Here is a 13,336-nt window from a genome sequence, read left to right as displayed (position 1 = left end):
CCAGGGTAAAGCTGTCCATAGGCCGTCCTCCGCACTGCCGGCTCTCACCGCTATCAGTCTGCAATCGTGACCGGGAAGTCTACCCTTCAGAAGAGCGATCTGAAAGCGAGGCTGGAAGCGCTCGTGGAGCATAGTGTGGAAGGGATAACGTCAGTGGTGGTGCGGAGGATGGTCTATGTGGACAGCTTTACCCCGGATGCCTGCATACTTGGATATGCCTGATTTAATCATTAACCATGTAAGTTGCTAAATGTTGTACCTCTATTAAATGTAACCATATTGGAGGACCATCTCTTCTCTTTTATGCTCAATTGTCACGTGACGCTACATGTATATCAAGTCAAAATGTATTTAAAAATTTTGCTGGTCTTGCAAAACACTCTCAAACCAATTTACTCTCAAACCAAGGTTTTACTGTATTTGCAAATATTTGTAAAACTGTGCTAAGGCAAGGTACTGCTGGAAATTGTGGCCCCCAACTCTAATCTGGCAGCACCCTAGTACTGTGATAGCACTGTCCCTGTTTACAATCAGGAGACGGTAGGAGTTGGTGGCATCCCTACCATCTCAACTGAGCCTGTTTCATGATCCCAACATTGCTCTTCTCTTTGAGCCAATTGCACCTTCATCCACACTTTAGAGGGATGTATAGCATGTAGTGTCTGCAGTCACCTCTAGAAGCAGTGGGAGAACCCTGAAAAGTTGTGAGTTTAAGGATTAAGTTCACTCACAGGGATCTTTGAATCTCCACCCACACAGCGGCACTCTTTGAAATTTGACAGTGAGTGTGGGGAGAAGATCCCCGGCTCGCTGTCACAAGGAGGAAGGTGGTAAGAGGGCTGATGCTGAACATGTTCTGTTACACGCTAAATATGTTTGGAAAGGTGAACTTATCCTTTAAGGCAGGGGTAGGCAACCTCCGGCACAGGTGCCACAAGCGGCACACGAAGCCTCTTTTGCCGGCACTCGACTCCCTCCCCATCAGGAAAGCAGTGCAGAGAAGTGTCAGTGAGACACAACCTCTGCCGCCTAATGCATTCCAATCTCAGAATTCCCACACATGCACTGAGGGGGAGGCACTGTGCCCCCACACATTGTAAAAGATGGGAAGCATTGTTTTATTCTCAAACTTTGCTGTAGCTGCGATCGTCGGCTCTTGTGATGTGGAAAAGATTGGGTGCAGTTCTGCTAGGGGGGCAGTCCCTGTTTCCAGAAACAGGAATACTGTGATTGGCCACTGCTAAAGCCAACCACAGTCCTGCTAGCCCCGCCCACCATCTGGAGGAAGATGACTCGCTTGGGTGCCACTACCAATCTCAGAAGGGATTTCACTGCGATTTGAGAAAACCACAACAACGTGACAGTTTGTGGAATTACTGTTGAACTTCTGGGAACTTTGTTGAAAAATTATATATATATATATATATATATATATATATATATATATATATATATATATATATATATATATATATATATATATATATATATATATATATATATATATATATAGTGTGTGTCTACTGACCAATCAGCTCTGCATACTCTACTACTACCAACCTCAGTATCATCTCCTCTGAACTCAGCATCACTTACACCTGACTCCTGAACTTTGTCACTTATTCCTGAACCTTTGCGTCACTAATGAACCCCTGCACTCTGTGTCCCTTGAAGCCACAGCCATTGTTCAGCGCAATTAAAATCACACCCAACTTTTGTTGCGGTGCTCAGCGCCGCACTTTCTAAGGGAGTACAGTGGTGGATGAGATGAGAAGGGGATTCTGTGGTGAGACAGGAAGAGCAGGGAGGTACAGTAATATGAGAAGATAAACAGGGGGTTACAGTGGTGGGACAGATGAGCAGGGGGGTAATCGGTGGGGCAGATGTGAAAGGAGGTGCATTGGTGGGACAGATGAGCAGGGGGGAACAGAGGCGGGACAGATGAGCAGGGGTACAGAGGTGAGAGATGTGCAGAACGTACAGTGGTCAGGCAGAGGTGCAGATGGGTTCAGTGTTAGGACAGATGAGACAGAAGAGCATGGGGATATGGCTGTGGGGCAAATGTGCAGGGGGTTACAGTTGGGGACAGAAGAGCAGGGTGGTACAGTGGTGGGGTATATGTGCAGGGGGTTACAGTAGTTTGACAGAAGAACAGGGGGTTACCGAGGTGGGGCAGATGTGCAGGGTTACAGTGGTGAAAACAGGGGGGGGGTACAGTGATTTGAGGTGTGGGTGTAGGAATTGGGACTGATCTGAGAACTGGAGGTACAGGAATTGGGACTGATCTGAGGCGTGAGAGTGCAGGATGTTAATTTGTCACTATTACTTAAGTAGTTTACAGCATTTACTTTATAAAAAAAAAAATTCGTGATTGAGAGTGTGAAGTTGACAGTGTGAAGTTTTTTGTTATTAAATCAGTACGCTCAATTTCTTTGAAAAGGCTCAAAAGATTGCCTACCACTGCTTTAAGGGAAATTTGTTTTTTTAACGCACTTTGTTTTTATTGCGATTACAATGCATCTTGTATTACATTCACTGGTTTACTTTATGTGTTGCCTTTTAGCTTCTCTTTAAATTTTTAAACAAACAGTGATCAAAATTATGTTCTCTGAGAGAAAGGAAAAATGCATGTCAAAAAAGTAAGCACACTTAGAGAATAAAGAAATGTTTGAAAACTGCTGATGAATATTCTGTCATCTGTCTTCACAGTGGCAAGTCTGAATATATTGAGCCAGCAAAGAGAGCCCACTTTGTGCCTCTTCCTCGTGGGAGGGGAAGGGGTGGCTTTGGACAGGGTCTTCGCCCACATGACCTCTTTCGTCAGAGAAAACAAAATACAAGCCGCCCACCCTCTATGCACGTGGACGATTTTGTGGCAGCTGAAAGAAAAGAAGTGGTTCCTCCAGTTGGAATCCAGCCTACGAAGCGGCCGCCAAAAGCAACTCAAAAAGTGTCATCAAGAGGTGGTTTTCCAGGTAATCGTGGTGGCAGAGGGGCTTTCCATAGCCAGAGCAGATTCTTTACACCACCTGCTCCTAAAGGTAGGTCTTAGGCCATACATAGAAAGTACTCTTATTAATGTTGAATAGCATTGATAATTTATCCTTGATAAATAGACTGATAAAGGTAGAACAATGGCATTTTATTATTTGGTACAGTATAGTCTGTTTTCTTAAGATGTCTGTTTTGTTTTGCAGTAAACTACAGTCGCCGTGAAGGAGTCCGGGTCATAAACTGGCCTGCCCAAACGGCTCCCAGAGCCACCTATGTGGAAAGCCGAGGAGCGCAAAGCAACTTTGACAGAGGACCATTGCCCCCTCTGAGACAGAGTTCTGCAGGTTAGTAGTCACTGTCGCCCATAAATTATTGAACCTTGTTCCAGTAGTAGGAGAGCTTACTGATTGCCCATCTTTGGACCTATACATGAGTCTTACTAAAGCTAAAGGATAGAGTAGAACAGACACTTGATTAACTTCGTATTGGTGTATACCATCCCAGTTGTAATAGCTGTTACTGCTTCTTTTTGTTTTGTAAGATTGAACTTTTTACTACACTGCAACACGTGATATGCACTACCATAGATTGTAGTGCACTGTATCTGAAAGGACCGTGCAAATACTAGTTAAATGGGCTGCCTTAAACTGCATCTGTGCTTAGACTATAGACATTGTAAAGTATTTTCTTTATCGTACGTCACGGGAAACAGAGCATGCTATAATCATGACTAACTGGGTTATGCGCCACCTATAGTTGAATGGACACCGGCCGACTAATCAAATGGAGTCTTCCCCTATATAACCCCTTCCATACAGGAAGCTCCTCAGATTTTTCGCCAGTGTCTTGAAGGGAATGGTCACTGAAATTTAGCTCTCTCTGAGATTACTGAGGTCTTGAAACCGTTCTAATGGGAATCAAGAGACCTGATAATTGGATCCGCTCAGTTGGCTGCAAACTAAAATGGATGGTACCCGAGCCTCATTGGGGAGATGGAAGACTCGGCGAGGATTGCCTGTAATGCGACCTTTTGGCACTTGACCCTGTGTTATGGAACCCGGTGCAGTTTCAACTGACCAAGGCATTTTTCCGCAGGGTGCTATACAGTGAGGTAAAAAAGTATTTGATCCCCTGCTGATTTTGTACATTTGCCCACTGACAAAGGTATGATCATTCAAAATACTATTTTCCCTCACTGTACAGGCCCAAGGCAGTGGACCCAGAAAGAAAGGAGGATTGAGTCCTTGGTGACAAATCCCACCGTGATAGGTGAAGGTTGGATGTCTGACAGCAGCCTGCAGGTGTTGGTTGCCAAAGCCAGGAATGCTGTGTTAAGCAGCTGACCAATACATCCGAAGGATCTCCGGGGAAAGAATTTCCTTTTTTTTTTATTTTTTATTTTTACTGTTTTGGATGAAAAAGTTTTCTTTTGAATCAGGTCATTCTTTCCCTCCTTTTTTCCTACTGCACAGTCCCCAAAAGAGATAGCTCTTCACATTTAGAATGTGGTTCTGGCTGTCAGAATTTAAGTTTTTCTGCACATATCAGGCACTCAGACGTGTGTGTGTTGTGCCAGAAGGCCCCAGGAATGGTCAGACGGCATCTAAACAACTATTCATGGTGGTTCCGATTAGTCATTTACTCAAGCCTCTGGCTTAAGGGCAAGGCTCTGCCTTTTTTGGGCAAAAGCACACTCTGCCAGGAGTAGCTTGGACTATTCATCATCAAGTGTCAGTGGCTCAACCTGGTCTTTGGCTACGTACATTCACATGATTTTAACAGGTGGATGTGGGAGCCACAGAAGATACTGCTTTTGGCTGCAGCATGTTCCACTTTAATCTCTTGGTTAATGGTTTTACTGGCTCTGTTACATTTCCCAGCTGTGTGGCCCCTTTTTTATTGTCATCTATAATCATGTCTGTTACTGCTCAAAGGTTTATCATACTTTGTTTCACAATTCTGTGTTGTAGTTGTTGCTAGAAAACTTGGATCAGTCTTTTCTCCCAGCTGCTCAAAGGTGTGCCTACCCCTAAATTCCACCATTGATCATTGGAGCCACAAGAAGACTGTCCATGGTGTAAATTATTATGCAACCCTTTGCTGTCAAGTTGCCTGGCTAGAATGCTGACCATTTGGCTATTGTGATAAGATTGTGATTCAGAACAAGTATGCAGCTTAGAAGATTTGATTTCACTTGCTGCTTACCTCCCGTCTATTATCATAGAACATTGATGCCAGAGATATTTCTCCTATACAGTGCCTTGAAAAAGTATTCACACCCCTTGAAATTTTCCACATTTTGTCATGTTACGACCAAAAATGTAAATTTATTTTATTGGGATTTTATGTGATAGACCAATTCAAAGTGGCACATATTTGTGAAGTGGTAGGAAAATGATAAATGGTTTTCAATTTTTTTTTTTCTTTTACAAATATCTTTAAAGTGTGGCGTGCATTTGTATTCAGCCCCCTTTACTCTGATAACCCTAACTAAAATCTAGTGGAACCAATTGCCTTCAGAAGTCACCTAATTATTATATAAAGTCCACCTGTGTGTAATTTGCTCTCAGTATAAATACAGCTGTTCTGTGAAGCCCTCAGAGGTGTATTAGAAAACCTTAACCAAGTAACACATGAAAGCCAAGGAACACACCAGACAGGTCAGGGATACAGTTGTGGAGAAGTTTAAAGCAGGATTAGGTTATAAAAAAATATCCCAAGCTTTGAACATCTCGCAGAGCACTGTTCAGTCCATCATATGAAAATGGAAAGAGTATGGCACAACTGAAAACCTACCAAGACATGGCCGTCCACCTAAACTGACAAGCCGGGCAAGGAGAACATTATGCAAAGAAGCAGCCATATTAACTGGAGGAGCTGCAGAGATTCACAGCTCAGGTGGGAGAATCTGTCCACAGGACAACTACTAGTCGTGCACGCCACAAATCTGGCCTTTATGGAAGAGTGGCAAGAAGAAAGCAATAAGTCCTGTTTGCAGTTTGTCAGAAGCCAGTTGGGGGACACCACAAACATGTGGAAGAAGGTGTTTTGGTCAGATGAGACCAAAATTGAACTTTTTGGCCTAAAAGCAAAACTCTATCTGTAGCGGAAAACTAACACTGAAAAGTCTGCAAAAGACTTGAGACTGGAGCAGAGGTTCACCATCCAGCAGAACAACGACCTTAAACATGCAGCCAGAGCTACAGTGGAATGGTTTAGATCAATGCATATTCATGTGTTAGAATGGCCCAGTCAAAGTCCAGACCTAAATCCAATTGAGAATCTGTGGCAACACTTGAATATTGCTGTTCAGACGCTCTCCATCCAATCTGACAGAGCTTGAGCTATTTTGCAAATAAGAATGGGCAAAAAGTTCACTCTGTAGATGTGCAAAGCTGGTGGAGACATCCCCAAAAAGACTTGCAGCTGTAAATGCAGCAAAAGGTGGTTCTACAAATAATACTCTTTTCAGATCTTTATTTGTAAAAATTTTGAAAACCATTTATCATTTTCCTTCCACTTCACAGTTCTGTGCCACTTTGTGTTGGTCTATCACATAAAATCCCAATAAAATACATTTACGTTTTTGGTTGTAACATGACAAAATGTGGAAAATTTTTATGAATACTTATTTTTTTAAGGCACTGCAAAGATTTATATAGGGGAATCAGGACCCCCTTCCTTCTGCTGATGACCCCTCTGGTGATATAAAGATTTATATTGGGGAATCGGGACCTCCTTTTTCCTGCTGGTGACCCCTCTAGTAATGCATCCTAGAATTCTATTCGCTTTTCACACTGCTTGGCAGAAATAAAGTAATACATTTCACTGTAAATAAACCAGTACTTCACATTTATAATCATGCATCCTTACACTGAACACTGACAGTTGTATTTCTCTTCCAATAGGATACCGTCCAAATCCACGTGAAAGAGCCACCAGGGGCCGTGGGGGGCTAGGCCCATCCTGGGTCAACGCAGCAGGCGGTGGAAACCCTTCCCGTGGAAAGTTTTTGGGGGGAAATGGCAGCAGAGGACGTCACGTACGCTCCTTCACCAGATAGGAGGAAATCTGCTGGACATCTTTATATATGTGAATATTTTCTGAGATTGTTGGCACATGCAGCACTGATGGACCAATGGGCAAAGTGATTTGATACTGTGGCATCTTGCTTAGTGGAGCTGAAGAAAGCAGAATTATTTTGATACAAATGCTCAGTCAAAGTGTAAAACATTTTATTTTTATGTACAGTATAGTAATTTTTTCTGTGTTTTTGTCTTTTTCTTTTGGAGCATTTTTTAATAAAATTCTAAATCCACAATTGATATTCATTTTTGTCTGTGACACGTGACCTATCATGAGACATACTGTGTGTAGGATGCCATCAATGAACTCAACTTCAAAATACTAGTTACTTGGCTGTCATGTTGAGAAAATTATTTTAAAATGACTGTTGCTATACAAAAGTCACCTGTAAAAGAAGGTTGAAAACACTCGATTTTTCCTGCTGCTCACTCCTCCATCCACTATTTGAATTATAATCTAAATGTTTAAGTGTCACTAAACCAACATCATAAAAACACAATAAATGTTGTATTACGTGCTGTTCATACTCCGTTACTATGGGATTCGTTTTCTGTATTCTGGAAAAAAAACACGGTTGACCCTGCTGCTCTCTATCTTCGCCTTCTGTTAATGTCCCCACTGTAGCTGGGTATTTTGCAGAGCAGTGTTGGCAGCTAGTGCACATGCTCAGTTAACACTAATTCTACCCTGTGAATTTCCTCCCCATAACCTAACATCTGAGCAGACCATGTGCCTATAGAGTCACACATGTGGCCTTATACACAACGCACTCCCTCCTCCATGCCCACTAACCAGCTAAACACAATGTGTGTAGGAAATTACATGTAGATTAATGGAGGCTTCACCTCACTCTTATTCTAAGACACAGGCTGGAGGAGCGTGACACAGCCTGTGACTGGCAGAAATCCGCCCACAACATGTTATTTCCACAGAATAATAAAGATTTAATTTCAAATATAAATTTGACAATTTAAAACAGTTTGTTGAAAATAAAACAATCAATTAGGAAAAAGGTACTTACATTTTTTTTTAATTTTTTATTAAAACAATTAGTGCCATCATCCATATACAGAAATAGAAGGGACAATGTAAATTAAATTGTGGGTTTAGTATCACTTTAACATACAACTAAAACTTTTTTCCTAATCGATATACAGCTGACAGTTGTCACATGACCCAGATCTTTCCCACCCTGTCTCCAGGGAAACAAGCAGGAGGAGCTTCTAGTCTTCTGCTGCTGGTCACATCTTGATATTAATTATTTTTAATCTGTATTCCAAAGGCTGTTTTTTATTTTCAACAAACTGTTTTAAATTGTCAAATTTATATTTAAAATTTTAAATCGTTATTATTCTGTGGAAATAACATGTGGGCGGATTTCTGCCAGTCACAGGCTGTGTCACGCTCCTCAAGCCTGTGTCTTAGAATAAGAGTGAGGTGAAGCCTCCATTAATCTACATGTAATGTCCCACACGCATTGTGTTTAGCTGGTTAGTGGGCATGGAGGAGGGAGTGTGTATAAGGCCACATGTGTGACTCTATAGGCACATGGTCTGCTCAGATGTTATGTTATGGGGAGGAAATTCACAGGGTAGAATTATAGTGATAACTGAGCATGTGCAGTAGTTGTCAACACTGCTCTGCAAAATACCCAGCTAAAGTGGGGACATTAACAGAAGGTGAAGATAGAGAGCAGCAGGGTCAACCGTGTTTTTTTTTTTTTTTTTTTTTTTTCCAGAATACGGAAAACATTTTTTTTAGTTTTGGCTAGAGAGCAGAGGGATTAGAACACTTGCCAGTTTTTATTGCAGTCTGTTCCCCCATTAGGGAGATTCACCCTCTCTATTTGTCCTGTTTACCACTATCATTGAACGTGAAAGTAATAGAAAACCCCAAATTTTGGGTTGTCCCCATTAAAGTAATTTGATGGTTTGACAGTTTGGCATGTGCTGGAATGTAACTGTTTTTTGAAACGGTTAAATTGATGAGTTTAGTTCCGCTTTAAAGTGGAAGTAAACCCTCCCATCGTTTTCAGCCAAGGAAGCTGCCATCTATTCCTGTGTTTGATCTTCAACTGTCATAATGCTGCACATGTGATCAGTTATGACACCAGCCATTGGATGGTTTGACAGCACAAGCAAATGTGACAGTTAGCAATCCTGGCATGCCGGGAATGTAACTGTTTTCTGAAACCGTTAAATCAGTGGGTTTACTTCTGCTTTTAACTTGCCTTGATGCGTATGAATGCATAGGCCTGAACCCAGCCTAGTGCTAGTTCACACCAGATGCAGTTCCGTGTGCTTTTTTTCTGCGCTAAAAATGCATGCAGTGTTTTCCATGTATTCCAATGGCTCTAGGTCACAGCAGTGCAGTCAGATTCCGGTGCAGAAAAAAAGAGCGTGCTGCATTTTTTCTGCACAGAACTGTACTGGAAACTAGCAAATTTTATCAAAAACGCACTGGAACTGCATGTGGTGTGAACTGTAAGCAAAAACTGATCCAGAACATATCCAGAGTGCATTTTTGTGGTGTGAACTGGCCCTAAAAATACATGCCCAGTGATTTCCATGTATTCCAAAGGCTCTACTTCACACCAGTGCAGTCAGTTTCCGGTGCAGAAACTGACATGGAGCTGACTGCATTGGTGTGAACTAGTCATTGGAATACATGGAAATCACTGGGCATGCATTTTTTTAGTGCAGAAAAAAAGTGCACGGAACTGCATCTGGTGTGAACTGGCCCTTTAGGTTTATTGCAGATCTATTAAAGATTTTCCATCCAAGCAGCAATGATGTTAACAACATCCTTCTTGCTTAGGATCAATTAGAAACCCAAATTCCTTTAAAGGAAGTCCGTGCCAAGAGAAATATGGCACTTGACATTACTGACCTTCTGAAAATGCTAATTGTCTGGCAGTTACTGTATGGTCTGGTTCACACTAGTGCGATTTCAGATACGAACTCAGTAGCACAGAATTGCATGACAGTGGAAATCACATTATTTTCAATGGTGCCCGTTCTCGTCAATGCAGTGCAGCGCAATTTTGGAAAAGGTACATGTGCTACTTTGATGCAATTTCAGTATAATTTTGGTCCCATAGACTTCAATGAAAATGCACCAAAAACGTGTAAACGGTATGTACATTAATCTTTTATGGCAGAGTTTTGTGTATAAAATCCGGTCTCCTTCTACAAACAAAGTATCAAAAACATGTTAAAAAACCACTATAAAATTGCACGGAAAATCAGATAAAGTCACAGCTGCACTAGTGTGAACCTAGCCTATATCTGATCCCCTGACTAAGACCCCTTTCGCACTGAGGCCCTTTAGAGGCGTTTTAGCGCTAAAAATGGCATCCGCAAAGCGGCTCTCCTTTCACTCCATTGTGAAAGCCCGAGTGCTTTCACACTGGGGCGGTGCGCTTGCCGGACACTAGAAAAAGTCCTGCAAGCAACATCTTTGGGATGGTTTGGGAGCGATGTATACACCACTCCTAAACCACCCTGCCCATTGAAATGAATGGGAAGCGCCTGCAAAGGGATTCAGCAGTGACGCTACACGGGCGGTATTAACCCCTTCTTCGGCCACTAGCGGGGGGGGGTTAAAAGCGCCCTGCTAACGTCCGAAATGCGCTGCTAAAACCAGCGGTGTTTTATTGCTGACGCTCTCCCCGCCCCAATGTGAAAGTAGCCTTAGGTACTTCTGGAACAGGCATGCAGCCATTACTGTCTCAGATCTCCTTTTTCCCAGCATGACAGCCAGACAACTAGAACTTTCAGAAGCAGAGGACTACAATAGAAGTCTTGGTAATTCTTTCAGCCTAGGTTTTCTATCTTGTACCAAGTAGTTTGAAACAAAGTTTTTGCAATAAACTGGCTCCTTATTATGTAATCTGATGATGAAAAAGTATGAAGCTTCAAAATATAACTCCAGACAAACGGCTAAATGCACAGTTGAAATACATGCACGTATATATGTACTATTTTGATTGAAACCACACTGCACATCCAGACAGTGTATCCTGTATAAGAAATTCATATTTTTTTTGGCAGGTTAAATAGTAAACTTATGTACTTCATTTGTCTATTCAGATGATTTTCCAGTGTTTCACTTCAATTTTTTTTTAAATATTGGCATAAAATGCTTCAAGAGTATAACGGTAATCCTATTTTCTGCCTTCACCCCTATAGCAGCTAAAAAAAAAGAATCAATTGTGTGTTACTATTTTATGAATATACTGTACAGTACTTCCTAATTATATTGGCAATTTCATTTATCATTTGTAATATAATGATTTTAGGCAATGTCATCTAATCTTAGTGCGATTGCGATTTATCACTTAACACCCATTACGGTCTTGTGTAATCCAAATGCACGTGCAGAATGGATATCTTCACTTTAGGCTAAAGGGTTGAATTTTATAAACCTTTTTTAACCATACAGCATGTTCAGAAATTTAGATAACAGTGACTTCTCTGGGTTTTCTCTTTATACTTTCTAAGCGTGTTAGTGGGCGGCTGTTAGATGTTTTTTTGGCATCATCATTTTTTGATCTGCACTCGCGCTGTAAACCTTTAAGAAGTTCCATCAGTTCCCGTTTCTCCAGGTCTGCTTGTTCCAAGTCCTGCCGATGTTGTCTTTCTGAAGCCATAAGAGTCCGCACATCGGACATCATTCGTGACATCTGACTCTGCCAAGACAAATCACAATGTGACATACTCTTCTGTAACTTTACATACAGCATTAAAGGCAGATTGCACTGGTAATAGCTTCAAAGCAGAGCTAGAGAAATCCCTTGCAACCAATAGTGGGTTTTTTTTTGCTATACAGTGCCTTGAAAAAGTATTCATACGACCAAAAATGTTAATGTATTTTATTGGGATTTTCTGTGATAGACCAACACAAAGTGGCACATAATTCTGAAGTGGAAGGAAAATGATAAATGGTTTTCAAAATTTTATACAAATATCTGAAAAGTGTGACGTGCATTTGTATTCAGCCCCCCTGAGTCAATACTTCCTAGAACCACCTTTCACTGCAATTACAGCTGCAAGTCTTTTTGGGAATGTCTCTACCAGCTTTGCACATCTAGAGAGACATTTTTACCCGTTCTTCTTTGCAAAATAGTTCAAGCTCTGTCAGATTAGATACCACAGATTCTCAATTAGATTTAGGTCTGGACTTTGACTGGGCCCTTTAAACACATGAATATGCTTTGATCTATACCATTCCATTGTGGCTCTGGCTGTATGTTTAGAGTCATCGTCCTGCTGGAAGGTGAACCTCCGCCCCATTCTCAAGTCTTTTGCAGACTCTAACAGGTTTTCTTCTAAGATTGCCCTGTATTTGGCTCCATCCATCTTCCCATCAACTCTGACCAGCTTCCCTGTCCCTGCTGAAGAAAAGCATCCCTACAACATGACGTTATCACCACCATGTTTCACGGTGGGGATGGTGTGTTCAGGGTGATGTGCAGCGTTAGTTTTCCGCCACACATAGCATTTTGCTTTTAGGACCTCTCAAACTCCATGGCTTTTTCTTTCAACAATGGTTTTCTTCTTGCCACTCTTTCAAAAAGGCCAAATTTGTGGTGTGCATTAGTATTAGTTGTCCTGTGGACAGATTCTCCTACCTTAGCTGTGGATCTCTGCAGCTCCTCCAAAGTTACTATGGGCCTTTTGGCTCCTTCTCTGATTAGTGCTCTCCCTGCCTGGCTTGTCAGTTTAGGTATATGGCCATGTCTTTGTAGGTTTGCAGTTGTGCCATACTCTTTCTGTTTTTAGAAGATGGATTGAACAATGCTCCGTGAGATGTTCAAAGCGTGGGATATTTTTTTTTTCTTATAACCTAGCCCCGATTTAAACTTCTCCACAACTTTATCCTTGGCCTTCATGATGCTGTTTGTTCACTGAGGTTCTCTAACAAACCTCTAAGGGCTTCACAAGGTTAAATTACACATAGGTGGACTATGTGTACTAATTACTAATTAGGTGAATTCTGAAGGCAATTGGTTCCACTAGATTTTAGTTAGGGGTATTGGAGTAAAGGGGGCTGAATACAATTGCATGCCACACTTTTCAGATATTTGAAAAAAAAATTTTAAAACCATTTATCGTTTTTCTTCCACTTCACAATTATGTGCCACTTTGTGTTGGTCTATCACATAAAATCCCAATAAAATACATTTACGTTTTTGGTTGTAACATGAGAAAATGTGGAAAATTTCAAGGGGTGTGAATATTTGATGAATATTTTT

General features: G+C 41.4%; 2 protein-coding genes across 2 annotated transcripts in view; one reads left to right on the top strand and one right to left on the bottom strand.

Moving 5' to 3' along the window:
* VIRMA (vir like m6A methyltransferase associated) overlaps nucleotides 1–7,315 on the top strand; it is a 67,577-nt gene extending 60,262 nt beyond the window's left edge. Inside the window, exons 22-24 of the mRNA XM_073631975.1 lie at nucleotides 2,710–3,041; nucleotides 3,198–3,338; nucleotides 6,903–7,315. Coding sequence (XP_073488076.1) covers nucleotides 2,710–3,041; nucleotides 3,198–3,338; nucleotides 6,903–7,057 — 628 coding nt within the window. The 3' untranslated portion in view covers nucleotides 7,058–7,315. The remainder of the gene's footprint in view (nucleotides 1–2,709; nucleotides 3,042–3,197; nucleotides 3,339–6,902) is intronic.
* A 2,159-nt stretch (nucleotides 7,316–9,474) lies between these two features.
* LOC141145365 (RING finger protein 151-like) overlaps nucleotides 9,475–13,336 on the bottom strand; it is a 65,768-nt gene continuing 61,906 nt past the window's right edge. Inside the window, exon 6 of the mRNA XM_073631976.1 lies at nucleotides 9,475–11,770. Coding sequence (XP_073488077.1) covers nucleotides 11,537–11,770 — 234 coding nt within the window. The 3' untranslated portion in view covers nucleotides 9,475–11,536. The remainder of the gene's footprint in view (nucleotides 11,771–13,336) is intronic.

The sequence above is a fragment of the Aquarana catesbeiana genome, linkage group LG05 (genome assembly GCF_042186555.1).
Source record: "Aquarana catesbeiana isolate 2022-GZ linkage group LG05, ASM4218655v1, whole genome shotgun sequence".
Classification (NCBI taxonomy): Eukaryota; Metazoa; Chordata; class Amphibia; order Anura; family Ranidae; genus Aquarana; species Aquarana catesbeiana.
The sequence above is the reverse complement of the archived record's forward strand: the minus strand, read 5'-3'. Positions and strand labels throughout refer to the sequence as shown.